This window comes from Elephas maximus, chromosome 15, assembly GCF_024166365.1.
Source record: "Elephas maximus indicus isolate mEleMax1 chromosome 15, mEleMax1 primary haplotype, whole genome shotgun sequence".
Classification (NCBI taxonomy): Eukaryota; Metazoa; Chordata; class Mammalia; order Proboscidea; family Elephantidae; genus Elephas; species Elephas maximus.
In genome coordinates this window covers 74,203,510-74,223,883 of record NC_064833.1, presented here as the reverse complement: position 1 = coordinate 74,223,883, position 20,374 = coordinate 74,203,510, and the positions used below count along the sequence as shown (strand labels likewise).

Here is a 20,374-nt window from a genome sequence, read left to right as displayed (position 1 = left end):
TTATCTTGTATCCTGGTACTCTGCTGCTCTCTTCTATCAGTTCCAGTAGTTTTCTTGTGGATTCTTTGGGGTTTTCTGTGTATAAGATCATACAGTCTGCAAAGAGATACTTTATCTTCTTCCTTACCAATCTGGATGCCCTTTACTTCTTTTTCTAGCCTAGTTGCCCTGGCTAGGACCTCCAGCACAATAGAAAATAAGGGCATCCTTGTCTGGTTCCTGATCTCAAGGGGAATGCTTTCAGACTCTCTCCATTTAGGATGATGTTGGCTTTTGACTTTGTATAAATACCCTTTATTATGTTGAGGAATTTCCCTCCTATTCCTATTTTGCTGAGAGCTTTTATCATGAATGGGTGTTGGACTTTGTCCAATGCCTTTTCTGTATCAATTGATAGGATCATGTAGTTCTTGTCTTTTGTTTTATTTATGTGGTGGATTACATTGATTGTTTTTCTAATGTTGAACCATCCCTGTGTATCTGGTATGAATCCCACTTGGGTCATGGTGAATTATTTTTTTGATATGTTGTTGGATTTTATTGGCTAGAATTTTGTTGAGGGTTTTTTCGTCTAATTTCATGAGGGATATTGGTCTGTAATTTTCTTTTTTTGTGGTGCCTTTACCTGGTTTTGGTATCACGGTTATGCTGGCTTCATAGAATGAGTTTGGGAGAATTCCATCCTTTTCTATGCTCTGAAATACCTTTAATAGTAGTGGTGTTAACTCTTCTCTGAAAGTGTGGTAGAATTCTCCAGTGAAGCCGTCAGGGCCAGGGCTTTTTTTTTTGTTGGGAGTTTTTTAATCACCTTTTCAGTCTCTTCTTTTGTTACAGGTTTATTTAGTTGTTCTACCTCTGTTTGTGTTAGTTTAGGTAGGTAGTGTGTTTCTAGAAATTTGTCCATTTCCTCTAGGTTTTCAAATTTGTTAAAGTACAATTTTTCATAGTATTCCGTTATGATTCTTTTAATTTCAGTTGGGTCTGTTTTGATATTGCCCATCTCATTTCTTATTTGGGTTATTTGCTTCCTCTCCTGTTTTTCTTTTGTCAATTTGACCAGTTGTTTATGGATTTTATTGATCCTTTCAAAGGACCAGCTTTTGGTCTTGTTAACTCTTTCAGTTGTTTTTCTATTCTCTATTTCATTTAATTCTGCTCTAATTTTTATTACCTGCTTTCTTTTTGTGCCCGGGGGTTTCCTTTGCTGTTGTATATTTGTTCACGTTTGTGGGTTAATTCTTTGGTGTTGGACCTTTCTTCTTTTTGGATGTATGCATTTATTGCTTAAAATTAACCTCTGAGCATTGCTTTTGATGTGTTCCAAAGGTTCTGGAGGATATGTTTCATTGTCATTTGGTTCTATTAATTTCTTTATTCTGTCCTTAATTTCTTTTATACCCCAATAGTTTTTGAGCAAGGTGTTGTTCAGTTTCCATGTATTTGATTTTTTTCTTTGCATTTTCTGTTATTGATTTCTTTTATGGCTTTATGGTCAGAAGAGAATTCAGTGATTTGGATTCTGTTAAGGCTTGCTTTGTGGCCTAATATGTGGTGTATTCTGGAAACTGTTCCATGTTTATTGGGAAAGAAGGTATACTTGGCTGCGGTTGGGTGGAGTGTTCTGTATATGTCTGTGAGGTCAAGTTGGTTGATTGTGGCATTTAGATGTTCCCTGTCTTTATTGAGCTTCCTTCTGGATGTTCTATCCTTCACCCAAAGTGATTTGTTGAAGTCTCCCACTATTATTGTGGAGCTGTCTGTCTGTCTTTTCAATGCTGTTAGTTCATTTTATGTATTTTGGAGCCCTATCGTTGGGTGTGTAAATATTTATTATGGTTACGTCCTCCTGGTGTATTGACCCTTTAATCATTATGTAGTGTTCTTCCTTATCCTTTGTGGTAGATTTTATTTTAAAGTATATTTAGTCAGAAATTAATATTGCCACCTGTGCTCTTTTTTGATTTTTGTTTGCTTTATATATTTTTTCCCATCCTTTGAGTTTTAGTTTGTGTATTTAAGTCTAGGGTATGTCTCTTTTAGGTAGCATATAGACAGATCATTTTTTTTTTTTTTAATCCATTCTACCACTCTCTGTCTCTTTATTGGTGCATTTATTCCATTTACATTCAGTGTTATTATTGATAAGTATGATTTAGTGCTGTCGTTTTGATGTCTTTTGTGTGTGTGTGTTGTTGACATTTTCTTTGTTTCCCTTAATTTTCTGTGTGGAGTCATTTTTCTTTATATATTTTCTTTTCCATTGTTCATTTTGTATTTGCCGAATCTTTGTTTTCCTGTTTTTTAATTTTGATGTGTAGGATTGTTAATTTCCTTTGTGGTTACCTTAGCATTTACCCCTATTTTTCTAAGTTTAGACCAGTCTTTTATTTCTTTATATTGTCTTGACATCCTCTCTATATGAAAGATCTATGATTACATGTTTTAGTCCCTCTCTTTTTTTTTTTTAACGTTGTCATCTTTTATGTATGTCATCTTTGTTCCCTGTTTTGAGTGTTTTAGCTTTGATTTATTTTTGTGGGTTGATATCTGGTTGATATCTGGTTGCTGTGTCCTCTGTTCTAGTTTTGGGTTGTTATCTGATGTTATTGACTTTCTAACTGGAGGACTCCCTTTAGTATTTCTTGTTATTTTGGTTTGGTTTTTGCAAGTTCCCTAAAGTTCTGTTTACCTGGAAATGCCCTAATTTCACCATCGTATCTGAGAGACAGTTTTTCTGGATATATAATTCTTGGCTGTCAATTTTTTTCCTTCAATGCTTTATATACGTCATCCGATTGCCTTCTTGTCTGCATGGTTTCTGCCGAGTAGTCTGAGCTTAGTCTTATTCACTCTACTTTGTAGGTGACTTTTCATTTATCCCTAGCCACTCTTAAAATTCTCTATATTTGGTTTTGGCAAGTTTGGTTATATGTCTTAGTGATTTTCTTTGGGGATCAACCTTGTGTGGGGTTCGATGAGCATCTTGGATAGCTATCTCCTCATCTTTCTTGTTATTAGGAAAGTTTTCTGCCAACGAATCTTCAACAATTCTCTCTGTATTTTCTGTTACTCCCCCCCCATTCTGGTACTCCAATCACTTGTAGATTATTCCTCTTGATAGAGTCCCATATAATTCTTAAGACTTTCTTCATTTTTTAAAATTGTGTTTATCTGATTTTTCCTCAAATATGTTAGTGCCAAGTTCTATCTTCAATCTCACTAATTCTAAGTTCCATTGCCTCAATTCTGCTGGTATGACTTTCTATCAAATTGTCTAATTCTGAAATTTTATTGTTAATCTTCTGGATTTCTGTTTGCTGTCTCTCAATGGATTCTTGCATCCTGTTAAATTTGTCATTGTACTCTTGTCTAATGTGCTTAAGTTCCTCTAATGCTTTGTTTTTGCCTTTTTTGGCTTGTTCTGTGTTTTGCATGGTTTCCTTCCTCATCTTTTGAAGAGTTCTGTATATTAATCTCTTGTATTCTACCTCCAGCAATTGTTCATCCAGAAGATTTCTTGATTCTTTGCTTTGGGAGTTTGCTGAAGCCATCGTGGTCTCCCTCTTCATGTGATTTGATATTGACTGTTGTCTCCAAGACATCAATAAGTTATCATATTTATTTATTTATTTTATATTTGCTTACTGTGTCCTAGCTTCTTGTTTTGTTTTGATATGTCCAAATAGGCTGCTCAAGTGAACTGGTTTGGTTATTGTTTCCTTTGAAACTCTAATGCTCTGTCACTAGGTGTTTAGAGCTGTTACTAGGTATGTGACCCTAGTAGTCCATTCACTTTTCTTGTATGGATTCAGCTCTGGTATCCAGATAGTCACCAGGTGTGTGGTACAGGCACTCATCTACAGTCCTAGATGAGCAGGGGTTTTTGGTGTAGGCACAGGCATCTGGGTGCAGTTGGGGGGGGGGTCATGCTCTGAGCAAGGTAGGGGGCTGACAACCACCCCAGAGTGCCTGTGAGGAAAGCATGTCCTTGTTCCCCAGAGTGTGTAGGTGGTTGCATTTTGCATCTGGACTATGGGCAGCCAATGCTGTTGGCTGTAAGGACTGGGAGGCACCACTTATTCTTGGACCTGTGTTGCAGGTGGCTAGGTGTGGAGCCCCTGGTCTTCAGGCCCCTGATGTGGGTAGGTGAGGACTCTGTGTAATAGACAGAGCAGTGTCAAATGACACGAACTTGTCTCTCCATCATGTAGCTGAAACAGTTGAAGTTAGACTTTAAGTATATACCCTGTGTACTGTGCTAATAAGGGCCTACACTGTTGAATTGAGCCCACACAGGTCTATGCAGAGGTGAAAGGCATTCAGAGTCTGTGAACTCCTTATGCCTGTGCCTAGGCAAAGGAGCTGTTTCTGCCCTGAATTCCTGACTTAGGGGAGCTGGCAGATGATTTTTTTCCTGTTTGCTAATTTGTTCCCTCCCCAGGGCCAGGAGAATGGCTCAGGGAGAGTCCAGGGTCCTTCTTCTGGCCCAGGGGATGCAGCCGTCTGGGACTGGGTGCACGTAGGGAAGGGAGCAGGTAAATGGTGAAAGGGTTTCCCGAAGAGCTATTTTTTGATCACGGTAGATAAAACAAAGGTACTTACTGTTTTCTGATTGTGGGCCGCTTCTTGCTTGTTCTGGAGGGTTGAGTTGACTCTGCTGTTCGGCCTCCTGTGATGTGGAAATCGTGTCATAAAAGCCTGTGCTTGCCTCACCACACTGAAGGCAGCTGCAGAATCAGCCTGTGGGGTGCCAGTTTCCACCAGGTCAAGTCTGGCAATTCCTTGCTGCTTCTGAACTGTCTCTGCCTCCCTCTGCTGCTCAGTCCGATTCCTCAGCTTTGCCTGTGATGTTCAGGGCTCCTAGCTTGACATATAAAATTGATTCACTTCTTTTTTTTGGGTCTTTGTTGTCAGAGGGACCACAGGAAGCATCTGCCTTCTCCACCATCTTGGCCCTGCCTCCTGAGAGTTTTCGGGTTTAAGAATGATCAGTGGGATATATAACTTGTAGTTATATAATTCCATCGTGAACCAATAAACCATGGATAAATCTCACTGTTCATTTTAAATTAAATAAGTTTGATGACTAAAAACTTATGTTTATATTTAACTATTTTTTGATTAGTAAACAAATCAGCCGCTGACATCTCTTGTTATCATACGTATTTCATTTTTTACTAACACTAGTAATGATTGAAGGGAGTAACTGTTAGATCCAATATTGCCAAACAAAGTACCTAACTTGCTGCCATGGCAAGAAGTGTCACTCCAACCTAAAAAGCCATGTGGTCATCTAATAAGGGAAATATATGCTATTTATTACTGAGAAATTTAAAACATCTTAATGTGATCACCCCAACATGGGACAGGAAAATTTGAGAGAGCATTGCTATCAGAGCTGAATTTATCAAGAACATTCCAGCTAGACTTTAATTAGTTTACAAAATAGCTTTCATTATTGTATATATGAACCTTATTTTGAAAGCTTATCTTTTTTAAAAATATGCAGAGTCATAGATATTTAAAACTTTTGTAATAACTCATTAAATATCCTAAAACCAAAAGGGGATATCAGCACATCACATACCTTCTTCTTATTCACTAAACCAAAAAGTGCTCATTTGCATTATTAAAATAACTGAAACCTGAATGAACCAATTCATACCTGTTTCCTTATTACATTATTCCGTATTATATTATTCTTTAGTGCTCCTTTGTGATGTAATTACACCACTAGGAAAAGAAACTTCATTCTGACTTTTCTCCTTCAACCCTTTCCTATGGTTACTCACTAGAATTTTTCAGTTTCTCTTAGAAGAAAACACATTGGATTAGGTGATGGTTTAGGAGGCATTTGGTGAAAGTATTATGTGTTAGGTTATGTATTATGAAGTGATTTGCATATTGGTAGAATAGTGGCCACAGAAAGTACCTGGAACTTTCACTTTTGGAATATAAAATCCTGTATGCCAGTTTCTGACTAATTAAAACGGTTGCCGATGACTCAATTCTGATTCCTGGCAACCCCCTGTGCTACAGAGTAGAATGGCTGTGTCAGGTTTTCGGCTGTAATGTTTATGGAAGCAGATCACCAGGCCTTTCTTCCACAGAGCTGTTGAGTGGATTTGCTGCACCAACCTTAGGTTAGTAGTTGAGTGCAAACCATTTGTGCCACTCAGGGACCTAATTTCTTACTACAATTTCTTATTTTAGTCTCTTATTCTCTTGATGTTCCCATTTGTTTCTCCTATTCAGTTGATTTCTCCAGTCTTGGTATCCTTCCCTTTTCCTCCTGGTCCATCATACCCTTCGAGGCTCCACTTCCTTCCTTAGCCAGCCTTATCCCCATGGTGCGTAACTTCATTCACTCTCTCGTTAGCATCAGCAGGGGCCTCTCTCTTACTCCTCAGAGGCATCCAGTCCACTTGCCTTCAGCCTTGGATCATTCTAGCCACCTTCTTGCCTCTTTCTCTGCATAGCTGGAGAAAGCTCTCAGAGTAATGGAATCACTGGCTTGTCCACTAGGCCTGTTTCTGTACCCAGCAGTCGCTATGTGTCCCCGATCAGCTCCCCTCCCTCTTCTTCTCATAACAGCCCCCATCGACCAAGATGAGCTCCCTTCTTCCTACCTCAGACAAATTTAGCCTATCATTTATGAACTCCCGAGGGTCCTTTTCTGCATATGTATCGCCGGCTGTAACACCATCCCTTGTTTTTTTCCCATCCTGGAGAAAGAGGTCTCCTTTTTGGAGTTCAAGGTTAATTGCTGTATAAATTCTCTGGATACAATCACTTCTGGTACCTCTTATGGGGTACTGCACTGTCAGATATCCCCCTTCCTGAATTTTCAGTTTTTTCTCCTAACAACATTTTTTATAGTGTAGATTTTTGTTGTTTTTGTTTTTGTTAGTTGCCTTTGAATCTGTTTCAACTCATGGCAAACCCATATGTTACAGGGGCTGTAATCTTAATGGAAATGGATTGCCAGGCCTTGCTTCCATGGTACTGCCTGGTGCATTTGAACTGATAACTTTAGGTTAGTAGTCAAACATAAACTGTTTGTGCCACCTCAGGACCTTAATGTAGATTATAAACGTATTCAATTCTTTCCCAATAAAATAAGTAAACAAAATCATCCTGTACCAGAGCAACAAAAACAAAAATCTCTCTATTCTCCTTGCATTCCCTTTTAAATCCCCACTACTCAAAGTGTGGTCCATAGACCAGTAGCATTGATATCACCTGGGTACCAAAAGCAAAAAAAAAAAAAACAAACCCATTGTTGCTGAGTCCATTCCGTGACCCTATAGGACAGAGTAGAACTGGTGGATTCGAACTGCCAATCCTTTGGTTAGCAGCCAGGCACTTAACTGCTGTGCCACCATGGCTCTGTCACCCAAGTAATGGTTAGAAGTACAGAATTTAGCATACTCCCCTCCTTGCCCCTTCTGTCCCTTCCACTCCCACTCCTAGTACTTACTATTCATAATCTGCATATAACAAGCTATTCCTAGGTAATTTGTCTGCATGTCAGAGACTGAGGAGTATAGCTCTTGAATAAACTTTAATTTCAGTCATGGCCAAACTTCTCAAAATACTAGTCTGTGCTTCTGCCTGCTGCCACTTGTCTGTTATTTTGTCATACTGCAGTGGTTCATGTGTTGTTACGAGGCTTGAGGCAATGCCACCCATATTTCAAATACCAGCAGGGTCACCCATGGTGGACAAGTTTTATTGGAGCTTTCAGACTAAGGGTAGGAAGAAAGGCCTGGGAACCTATTTCTGATATTTAGCCAATGAAAACCTTATGGTTCACAACAGAATATTGTGCAATATAATGCTGGAGGATGAGCCCCCTAGGTTGGATGGCACTACGTAATAGGCTCACAATGAGCTCAGACATACCAATGATCATGAAGATGGTGCAGGACTAGGCAGTGTTTCATTCTGTGATACATAAGATTTCCATGAGTCAGAGCCAAGTCAACGGCAACTAACAACATTTCTGCCTGTATGTAATTACTTGAAATTTTAGCCCAGTGCTATAGACATCATCCCTTACCCCACCATGTCTGCAAATTCTGTCTTATTAGTGACCTAATTGGGAAATCCAATGATCCTTAGTAGTTCTTGTCTTAATTGAGCTTTCTGTGGCATTTGTTCAAACTTACTACTCTCTTTTGTTTAAAGCATTCCTGTCTTAACTTCTGAGATGGCACTTTTCAAGTTTTTCTGCAAGCACCTCACCCCCTGCCTAGCTCTTCATCTATTGACCACTTCACTGTTGGCACCCTATTCTCTTCTCAACCTTCCTGCTCTCTATAGCAATCTTATGGATCTTCTCTGCTAGTGATTCTAAATCCCTGTCTCCAGCCCAGATCTGTTTCCTGAGTTCTGTCCCCTATATCTGATTGTTCACTAAACATCCCCAACTAAATGCACCCTCAGCACCTTAAAACTCAGTATTATCCCCAATTCAACTTTTCATCCATTTTCTCAAACTGCTTTCTTTACCTTCTGTATTCTCTATTTATTTAAATGACTCTATCTATTTAGTCACTGAATTAAAGGTACAGGAGTGTTTTATACCCTATGGTTGTTAGTGTTGTTTCTGTCTAGTCAATTCTGACTCATAGAGAGTCTGTGTGACAGACTAGAACTGCCCCATAGGGCTTCCTAGGCTTTAATCTTTATGGAAGCAGTTCACCAGGTCTTTCTTCCACAGAGCTGGCAGGTGGGTTCAAACTGCCCAACTTTCGGTTAGCAACCGAGTGCTTAACCATTGTGCCACCAGAGTTCCTTGTTTATGTTCTAGTCTCTCCATAAACTTATTAGTCATCAAACATCAAATATGTGATATCATTTTCCCCTTTGTCACTAGTATTACCTTAGTTCTGCTTACTGGTGGTTTAGACTTTTAAACTAAACTCCAACTATCCATTCTTTAATTTCAGTGACCGTGTCATTTCTCTGCATAAAACTCTTCAATGGCTTCCGTGTTTCATACATGGCTAGGGTCAAACTCCTGGGCATGGCACACAGGACTTCACCAAAAAACGCATTGCTACCCAGTCTATTCCAACTCATAGTGATCCTATAGGACAGAGTAGAACTGCCCCATAGGGTTTCCAAGGAGTGGCTGGTGGATTCAAACCGCTGACCCTTTGGTTAGCAGCCGAACATCTAACCACAGCACCACCAGGGCTCCAATGACTTCACAGACAGGCTCTGTTCAGCTCACCTATCTCTTTAAGCTCATGCCCATTCTAAGGTCACACCAACATGACTGCTGGGTCCCCTGGACTCCCAAATGTCCAGAATATTTTTTGAGTCAGTGTCTCATTTCAGGCTGGTCTCTCGACAGGGAAAGTCCTCCCCATCCTCCAAAGCTCAGTTGAATCCAGAAAAAACCATTTGATATTTCTGCAAGTGAATTTCAGTGGGCACTGAGAAGAAAAGATAAATTGTCTTCTTGAAGATATTTTCTTAAAGATTTTTAATAACTCCTTTATAGGAGAAATTGCTTACAAAGAAAGGTTCTTCTGAAATATTTAGAATGTTCTGCAATAATTTACATTAATTATATTCGTTATGTTAATGGTGCTTTATAAATGTTGATTTGCTCAGAATATCAAATCATGCTAATCAAAAGGTTTCGAAGTTCTTAACTCACTGGTTAGGATATACCACTTCCATATTTAAATCTGCACCTATATGAACAAAATGATGGCACAGTTGATTTTATCTGATTAATTCTGTTTTCCACAAATTCTCCAGTTCCTGGCCCTTTGTACATATTCTGAACTCTTAATTTTCTTAGCAAAATCAGTCCTTTCGTGATTGCTAGTAGAATTGATGTTTTTTTCATTAAAAATTTCTTTTTTATGTGTATTTTATGTTGGCATTTTGAAAAACAAAAGCGAATACTACTTCAATATTTAGAGTTGGTAGAATGAGGAAAGGTAAATAAGGCATGTTTCTGACGTTCCGATTTTACCATTATATATTTGGAGCCCTAGTGGCACAGTAGTTAAGAACTACGGCTGCTAACCAAAAGGTCAGCAGCTCGAATCCACCAGCTGGTTCTTGGAAATCCTATGGAACAGTTTCACTCTGCCCTGTAGGGTTGCCATGAGTCGGAATTGACTTGACAGCAACGGGTAACGGGATATGCATGTTTAGAAAATTAGATCGACTAGACATTTGAAAGGGAAAATAACTGATTAGCATTATAAAGGCTATCTTGCAATATCCCTTCAAATTGGTTTTTCAGGAGGTGGGAAAATATTCTGTTAATCACAGCTTGAATGGCAGTAAAAAAACTTAAAAAGCGCCCTTTAAATTAGATTTTGGCCATTTTCCCTTTTTTTTAAAATTATGATAAATATGTATGTAACAAAACATTTCAACAATTTTCACATGAACAGTTCAGTGATATCATGTTCATCATGTTGTTCAGCCATCACCCTTATCCATTCCTGAATTTTTCCATCACCCTTAACAGAAGCTCAGTGTCCCTAAGCATCGGCACTCTCCCTCCTACCCATCCCTGGTGATTACTAATAAACTTTGGTCTTTATACCCTTGCCTTTTCTAGATATTTCCTGTAAGTGGGATCATACAATATTCGTCCTTTATTACCATTTGTTTTTAAAGGAACTGTGGCTGCAGCAGCTGGTCTTCACCCTGGACAGTGTATTATCAAAGTAAATGGAATCAATGTCAGCAAAGAGACCCACGCTAGCGTCATTGCCCACCTGACAGCCTGCAGGAAATACAGGCGACCAATGAAGGTAATCTGCCCTTTGGCATATCTCGATCCAATTGAAAATTTGTGTAGAAGACATAGGAGAGAACACAGCATATTGCCAGAGATGTTTGTGGTTTCCTATTCCAAGTCCACGTTTAAACACAGTGTCGTAAATCTCATAGTGATTGTTTTATCTGCATAATTAATTGCAGTTGCTTGTGTTTAAGGATTATATTTTATTGTTACAGTCTATTCATCTGTTAAAAGCTTGTCTAGGGTATTTCCATTTTCATTGTGATATGAGTTTCCAAATAGCTAACTTTGCTTACCAAATTGAAATCCAAAGGTTTGAACTGTTTTCTTGATCCTTGTGATTGCTTTAGAATTTTAATTATCATTGTTTATCTGTATATATTAATTATAAATACTTAGACTGTTTCTTCTGGGACTTCTATGAAAAAGTAAAAATTCTGAGTTTTATGTGGTCTGTGATTAAATTATAATCTAGGATGATTTATTACCCAGAAGGATTAAAAACTAGATCTATGACTTGGAAACCAAATAAGAAGAAAAGTTTTCTCCCAATGTTCGTATTGTTTTTATTCAAGAAATTATTTAAGGTATGAGATATATATGACATAAGGAGAGCACTGACATAGTTTATACTATCGTAGATACATGTTTCATCTAATTGTCCCTCTAACATATGTTTTAAAATATAATTTATGATTCATTTTAAGATGTACTTGAGGCACTTAAGACATTTGGGAAGTTTATCTTGTTAAAAACGTCTGCGATAAACAATGTCATTGTCATTGTTTCTGTTAATTTTTTATGTTGATTTTTCTCCCTTTCAAAATTTATTCTTTTCAAACAAACTGGAGGAGTAAGTGAGATGACCAAGTCTCATTCCGAAACAAGTTATGAAAAGAATATGCATTTTAATGCATTTTAGGAAGCACTAAAATGAGGTTTTTTTTTCCACCCTCATTTCCAGCAAGATTCCATACAGTGGGTTTATGACAGCATTGAGAGTGCTCAGGAAGACCTTCAGAAGTCCAACTCCAAACTCCCAGGAGATGAGGCAGGGGATGCTTTTAACTGCAAAGTCGAAGGTGAGTTCCTCCTTTTTCTCCCCGTTTGCTTGTAGTGTTCTTTTTCACTTGCCTCTGCCTAGTCCCAGTTATTCAAGCCACTTTTTTTAAGTCATTATCGCCATTGACCATCGTGTCAAATAAAACCAAAAGCAAACCTGTTTACCGACAAGTTGACTCCCAGGTCCCTAAGGGGCGCAGATGGTTTACACTCCACTGCTAACCTAAAGGTTGACAGTTCGAACTTACCCAGCTGTGCCATGGAAGAAAGGACCTGTAGTCTGCTTCTATAAAGATAACAGCCAAGAAGACCCTGTGGAGCAGTTCTGCTCTTATTCTTCCTGTTTTCTCAGTCCAGCAAACCAGCAAATAGCTGTAATCATTGGCCCTTTTTCAAGGCTAAGGAGACTGAGGCAATTTACATTTGTGTCAGCATTTGACAAATACCTGGAATTATTGTGTTAAAAATTTTCCACAGAAGCCCTCATATTCTCTCTAATATTTTCCTGGTGTCTGTCCACTTATATTATTGTGAACATGTCTTGACATTTTTAGTATACCAGGAAAGCAGTTCTTCCAAAGGAGCACAGCTGGAGAATTCCCTGTACACACTGATCAAATAGGGGTACCTAGGAAAAGCTGGAAACCCTGGTGGCATAGTGGTTAAGTGCTACAGCTGCTAACCAAAAGGTCGGCAGTTCAAATCCACCAGGCGCTCCTTGGAAACTCTATGGGGCAGTTCTACTCTGACCTATAGGGTCGCCATGAGTCGGAATTGACTTGACGGCAACGGGTTTGGTTTTTTTTGGTTTAGGAAAAGCTATTTTCCCTCTGCTCCTGGAAGATGGCGTGGTTGAATCCTACACAAGTCATAGGCAATATCAGAAATGTCCCACCTCCACTGGAACAGTACGATTGCTGTGATCAGACTCTCTTTTACTCACGTCAGGCCAGTTCTCAGATCTCCTGAGACTTTTCTTCATCATTTGGATTTAGTTTTTACTAATCACCATTGGTGCCACATTGAAAGGTGACTGGACTGATGTGATGCTCTGGAAATTGATTTCCAGCTACTCTAGGACTAGCTTATTTTAAAGTAACCAGTAATTTGCTTTTGCCTATTTGATATTTACTGATTCTGCTATTCCAGGACTTAGTTGTTTTAAATAAACTAATACTCTGTTTTTGCATATTTAATGTTTATTGTTAGGTTTCTTGGAGGCCTGGTGGCACAGTGGTTAAGAGCTCAGGCTGCTAACCAAAAGGTTGGTGATTTGAATCCACCAGCCGCTCCCTGGAAACCCTATGGGGCAGTTCTTACCTGTCCTATAGGGTCGCTATGAGTCGGAATTGACTCGATGGTAATGGGTTTTGGTTTTGGTATATGTCTTTCAAAGCAATTTCTTACTTAGAGATTTTAGTTTTTTTATATTGTTTTGTTTTTTACCCTCTGACTGATTGTATGCCAAAAAGTTATTAGGCAGACATTCAGATGGAAATTTTCTTATCATGAGCAGTGAAGAATTTTCCCAGTGAGCTGTCTCTGTAAGATGCTGTTTGGGAAAGATTGGGAGCTTTCTCTGCTGAAAGAATGATTCCTACATCTCATTTTTGCTTCTTTAATATCACCTTCTTTATGCATTTTTGCTGCTTTGAGAAAATATGTATGCAACATTTGAGGCAATTTTAGAAACCCTGACTTCAAGTCATGCATGCTTTTAATGAAAAAAAAAAAAAAAAAAAAAGCACCAAAATTGTGTATATAGTGTTTATGCTGGAATAACTATGTATATATATGGTCCACAGATCCAAGTAGATGTGCAAAGATAAGACTAGTTATGTTAGAGTAAAAATAATTAACCAAGATCACTAATTAACAAAAAAATTTTGCCAAGTTAACCCCTGGCAGCACAGCAGTTAAGCATTTGGCTGCTAACCAAAAGGTTGGCAGTTCGAATCCACCAGCCCGCACCTTGGAAACCCTATGGGGCAGTTCTGCTCTGTCCTCTAGGGTTGCTGTGAGTTGGAATCGACTCTGAAGGCAATGGGTTTGGTTGTTTTGGTTTTTAATGAACTTTTCATGAATGTGTTGAATTAAAATTGCTTCTAACCCAGAGGTAATTGACAAGTTCAACACCATGGCCATCATCGAGGGGAAGAAGGAGCATGTGAGCCTGACAGTGGATAACGTGCACCTGGAATACGGTGTCGTGTACGAGTACGACAGCACAGCTGGGATCAAGTGCAACATGGTGGAGAAGATGATTGAGCCCAAAGGCTTCTTCAGCTTAACTGCCAAGGTATGAGTGATTGTGGGAAAACAAAGTTCTTTGTTCTCAGGAAAGCCCCTTGATCCTCAATTAATATGTAAAGAGCTGTACATGTTTTGGCTGTCAGCTCATGAAACTTCTTTTTATAATTTTCCTCTGCATTACTCAGTGTGTGCAATCTTCCTTTTTCTTGGTCTCTTTTGGAAGACAGCGTTGTTAGGTGAGACTCGCCTAGGTGAGTGTTGGTTGATATGGCAAAGGCTTTGTTGCATTTATTAAGGTTGCTCTGTGTCTTCATTCAGTATCACGATTACCTTTCAGATGGATTTCATGACAGGTGATGCTTTGGAAATTTTTTTAAGCTTCATAATCCTCTGCAAGATCTTGTGAAATATAATCAGAAATCTCACATTTGCAAGTCTCATGTTTATTTCATAAAACTTCAAGGAAGCTTAGACATCAGGTTATGACTAGATGCTCAAACATTTCTATAATTCTTGTTTGGAAAGGGCATCATCATAAGGTAATTAGACTAAAAGCAAAGTCGGGAGGGAGGAAGGGCGTCTCCATCCAGATGGAAGAAACAAATATTGAGAAAGAGGTGACAGTGTGCTCACTTCTCATGGCTCATCCACAGGTAAAGCGATCCACTACCTTCTGTGTGCTTCACAAGTCTGTGCTTTAGGGTTTTACCCTGATTTATGTTGTCCTGCGAGAATTCAGATATTACATGTCAGAAAAGTGAGATATTGCTTCTTAACCTTTATTTCTTCATTTCAGTTCTTGTTTCACATATGTATAGTTCATAGATTTAGCATTTGTAATTTTTTTTTTTATTTTAGTGGGACCAAATAATAGAGGGAGATAAAAAGTAATATTTCAAAAGATAACTATTTTTTGTTTTATATTTTAATTTTCTAAAAACTTCATCATTTTAGTGATATTGTGCAACTATATGTATCTATTTTTATAAAATGTATGCTTTCAAAATGTAACCCCCTTCTCAGCTACATCATACTATTAAGGGAGTCTGGGTGAGTGTTTGGGATCAGATTCTTATACTTATTTTATCTCATTTCCCAGCTATTTCAAGTTCACAAAATTACATGATGATTTTATGTATTATAGCTGTATAAACTAGTACTGCAAATATCATTCCCATTTTACACGTGAAGAAAAGAAAGTCAAAGATCCCACTACTAATGATAAAGTCAGCTTTAGTTTCTAGACTAGCAATTAAACAAAAATCCCGCTCTGTGTTCTTCATGACAGGGAAGTGGAGGTGGTGAGGAAGCTCAAATAAATGTAACATGTGTTCACTTTAGCTCTTGCATAATATTGTAAACGTATCAGGTAAGAATATTATCCTTGTGATCTTTGGACAATCATAAATGCTACATAAAAATACCACATAATTAATTCTCAATTTTTTGAAAGTTCTCAGTGATCAATGGTACACACGTGTGTGTATACACACACACACACACCCATAGCTGCCTTACAATTGCTTCAAGTAGTCTAAAGAATTTGCTAATTGAAAACAACATGTGATGCTTTTATCTTATGCTTCTATCAAAGTGCACTCAGACAAGGGAAGGAATATTGATTTACATTTTAGCAAGATAGCTTCTTCCCTTTTATTCACTCCTTTAGCAAATATTTGTTAAATGCACTCTCTGTGCTGGGCTCTCCATAGCAAGGAAGGATATGCTACTGGTTTGCCTTAGTTTTTGTTGTTTTAATACCAAATTGACACAAAAAAAAAAATGTGTTGAGTAACTGGATTAAAATTTAGGAGCTGTGTTCCCACACTGAGTGTATTGATTTGTCCAGCAGGGAGCCTTTGAAGTCCACTTGCCTCCCTCCAGCAGGCTTTTATAGCCAGCAGAAGGCAAAACAGATCTCTGACAAGTTAGTCACCTCGCTGCCCATGCTTTACTGAACATTGAAATTCCAGACAGCTACTAAAAGATGAACACCAAACAAAGTCACCCTGGGTCATTAAGTTACGAAAACTTTATTTGGCTAATTATGAAGTTTTTATTTTTTGTCTTGTTTTGTTTTGTTGTGTGTGTGTGTTTCGTTACTACAGATTCTTGAAGCCCTGGCTAAAAGTGATGATCATTTTGTACAAAGCTGCACCAGCCTTAACTCTTTAAATGAAGTGATTCCTGCCGACCTTCAGAGTAAATTCAGTGCCATTTGCAGTGAAAAAATTGAGCATGTATGTCAGAGAATATCTAGCTATAAAAAGGTAAAAGGATCTATGTGTCAAGCCCATTTAAAATGTAATTGTTATTTAAACTGTTATTTGAATGTAGAGTTTAATTCAATTCTTGATACTTGAGTTGGCCGCAATTAAAAAACAAAACTACAAAGTTGGTTTTTCCAATGATTTTTTTTTGGAGTGGCGTGAGAACCGTATTTTGTTATAAAAAAAATCACTTTGGCAGCAGTTTAGAGAAAGTGTTGGTGGGGGAAGAGCCAGGGCGAGGAGATTAGGGAGCTGTCTTTTCTGTCAGTCGAGGTACAAGTTGGTGGTGACCTGGATTTGTGTAGAAGCACTGGAGATGGAGAGAAAAGGATCAAATCAACGTATGTGCAGGAGATAAAATATACACAAATTTATGATGGTTTGGTGTGGTGGATGAATAAGGTGTCATTTCTTGGTTTCTAACAACAAACAAATTGTGATAAACAGAGGCATGTGTGTTACATGGAAACCCTGGTGGCTAGTGGTTAAGTGCTACGGCTGCTAACCAAGAGGTCGGCAGGTCGAATCTGCCAGGCGCTCCTAGGAAACTCTATGGGGCAGTTCTACTCTGTCCTATAGGGTCGCTATGAGTCGGAATTGACTCGATGGCAGTGGGTTTTGGGTGTGTTACATGGTACTGGTGCCCCCCCCCCCGCCCCACCCTGCCAAAGCTGGAGATTCTCAAAAACATCATTCTGGTGAACAAGAAGTGTCTCCCATGTACTCAGGAAAACAGAGATGGACCAATTAATGGGCAGTGTTATTAGACGGTAAAAATAATATAACTGGATTACAGGAAGTTCTTTTGTAATAACGTGCGAGCCTCAAAAGAGATGTGTTTACTGACTCTAGCCATCTTGCTTGTTTCTCAGACAGATTAAGGGTTTGCTTAAGGTCACATAGCTGGCACTTAGCAGACTGAGTATGAGTCCTATGGAATGTTGTCTCATTTTATTTTATTTTTAATTTAGAAAGAAATATCTAATCAACTGGGATCTTTTTGTGCTTTAAAGGCTATTCATCTCATCATCATTTCTTGACCATAAACGTGTTTAAAATACCTGGCTACCATTCTCACTAGATAGAGGAGCAAGGTTAGCAAGAAAATTTTTCAAGAATCTTTCCTATATGAATAAGATTTACTTTTTTTTGTGTGTGTGTGTGTGTACCCAAGGTAAATTGACCATAGAAGATTAGCTCCATTTCCATATCAAATTCATGTCAACGGCAATGATAGCATTTGTGATTATAGATTTTTAATTTCCACATCTTTACTTTTTAAACCATTATTAACAACACACTTTTCTTCCTGATGAAATAAAATATATCCATAAAAACAAAAATCTCCAAGAGTCCAGCTTTATTTTGACTTTTAAGAGTTGTAGGTTGTAAAATAGAAACCAGTTGATTTATACGGTTTCTATAGCCAGGCTGCTGTGATCATAACAGATTCCTGGCCGGCTGTACAGGCCACGGATGTTTTCAGCACGTGAATGAGGGAAGTCTGGACCTTGCTGGTGACCTGAGCGAATCCTCCGCAGGCATTTATTCTCTGTGGAACTGAATGTGTGGTTGGCTCAGATGTACAATATGTGCTATTCGGAGGAACGCTTTTACCCTACACTGTCCTTAGAATTTTTCTTATTTCTAGACTCATTCTTTGCTTTTAGAATAATTCCATAATTTGGCTTATTTTGGGTATTGAGGATACATTCTTAAATATAAATATTTATCAGTATTCATGAGCTCATTCCTACTTACACCAAAATGTTACATGTAGAAATTGCAAGTCTTACTTTGAACATTCCAAGTCCATTGAGTTATTATTGCTTTAAATCTTCAAATTGATATATAAATTGGAAGTTATAGAGCTAGAAAATTATGGGTAAAATCCCTCTTCATGTTCCCACCCCCAACAGGGTAGTCCCAAACAAAACTTTTATAACTCCATGCCAATAGAGTTTTTACACTTAATTTAAATGGGAGGCTATCTGCAAAATGATACCTTACTTCTGTATTATTTCTTACTTTTAGTCAAGTGACTAATTGTATTTAAATATGCTGCCATGGCCAGATATTCATGGATAAGCTATGAATGCATTAAAAGCCCGAAGTTTTACCTCCAAGAATTGATTATTGATGTCCTCTACATTGCCTATTAAAAAAAAAAAAAATCAGTACTTCCCTTGACCCCACACTCCCCTCTACCAACTGTTCCATTTCTTTGTTCTCATCACAGAAAATCTCTTGGGAAGAGCTGTCTGTAGCGGCAGTACCTACTGCTGTGTGCATCTGCTGTCTGTACTTGTTGTCTATACTTGTGGTCTATACCTACAGTCTATGCCTGTTGTATATACTTGCTTTCTGTACTTGTATTTGCTGTCTATATCTGTTGTCTATACCTGCTGTCTATACCTGTGGTCTGTACCTGCAGTCTATACCTGTTGTCTACATCTGTGGTCAATAGCTGCTATCTGTACCTGTTTGATATACCTGCAGCTTATACCTGCTGCCTGTAACTACTATCTATACCTGCATCTGTTGTTTACACCTGTGGCCTATACCTGCTGTCTATACCTGTGGTCTTACTACTCACATTTCATTCTCTTCGGCACACTCCATTTAGGCTCTAGCCCTCTCCATTTAGCTGAAATGTCTCTTCTCAAGGTCAAAGGTGACCTATAGCTTGCCAAAGCCAACAGCCTACTTACTGTACTCAATCTGAGGACATCTCATTTGTAACCTCAGATCCTACCGAGTAGGATGTTTAGCAGTTCTGAGTAACATTACACATAACTGGATTCCATCTTGAACCTTTGTTTAGCAGTTCTGTGTAATACTACGCGTGCCTGGCCTCCATCCTTTCTCATTGGTGTCTCACTTGCTGTCTCCTTTGCTGGTTCCTCCTCTTCCTGACTACTTCATGTGGCAAAGTACCATGGTGCAGGTCTGGGTCTTCTTTTCTCTGTCACCTCTCAATCCTCTAGTAATCTCGCTGACTCTCCTGGCCCCCTCGATGTCTCCATTTGAGTCTCAGACTTTACATGTTCCAAATAAATTCCTGATCTCCACCCCTTACAACTTGTCATGTCTGTTGTCTGTCTCAAGGTTACAACACATCCTTCCCATTGCTCAGTCTAAAATCTTGGACACATTCTTGACTCCCGTTTCTCTCACACCAGTCTCTTGGCTCTCCTTTCAGAACGTGCAGCCTTTTCTCACTGCCTCTATTACTGACGGAAACCCTGGTGGCGTAGTGGTTAAGTGCTATGGCTGCTAACCAAAGGGTCGGAAGTTCGAATCCACCAGGCGCTCCTTGGAAACTCTATGGGGCAGTTCTACTCTGTCCTATAGGGTCGCTATGAGTCGGGATCGACTTGACGGCACTGGGTTCAGTTTGGTTCTATTACTGACAGCCTAGGGTGGGCCAGCATCATCTTTCCGCCATAAGTTGTCAATCTGCTATCATTTTTGTCCACCACATTCTGTTCTGCAATGAATGGGCATCTTAATGACAATAAAAGCCGAAGTCTATTTTTTTTTTATGCAGTGACCTGAAGGCGTACTTCTGCCTTGGGGCTTTTGCTCTCTCTGTTCCATCTGCCAGCAATACTTTTTTCCAGACATTCACACTCCTAACTCACCTCCTTGAAGACTGCTCAGCTGTCGGCTTCTCAGTGAGGCCTGCCCCGACCACCTGATTATAATTGGCAATCCATTCTACCCCTCACCTCTCAAACTCTCAAATTCTGGTTTTTAATTGCATTTGTCATCCTCTAGCATTGTATAAGTTGACTTATTTATTATGTTTACTGCTTGATTCTCCCCTCATTAGAATGTAATCACTAAGAAGGCAGGAATCTTTGTGTAGTTAATTGACATTTCCTACCATGCCTAGGACTGTGCCTGACACACAGAGGGCTCTCTATACATGATTGTTGAGTACATGAATAATTTTAGCAAGAAGTGTGGGCTAAGCTATCCATAGTAGGTATAAAGCTCTGCC

General features: G+C 38.8%; 1 protein-coding gene across 4 annotated transcripts in view; it reads left to right on the top strand.

Moving 5' to 3' along the window:
• Positions 1–20,374, top strand: part of PREX2 (phosphatidylinositol-3,4,5-trisphosphate dependent Rac exchange factor 2) — a 377,098-nt gene that overhangs the window by 186,952 nt on the left and 169,772 nt on the right. For all 4 annotated transcript variants that reach the window (XR_007513231.1, XM_049853516.1, XM_049853518.1 and 1 more), the window contains exons 20-23: positions 10,657–10,793; positions 11,748–11,865; positions 13,960–14,144; positions 16,207–16,368. Coding sequence is in view for 3 of the 4 variants with exons in the window: in XM_049853516.1 (XP_049709473.1) it covers positions 10,657–10,793; positions 11,748–11,865; positions 13,960–14,144; positions 16,207–16,368 (602 nt within the window). In the remaining variant the exon portion in view is untranslated. The remainder of the gene's footprint in view (positions 1–10,656; positions 10,794–11,747; positions 11,866–13,959; positions 14,145–16,206; positions 16,369–20,374) is intronic.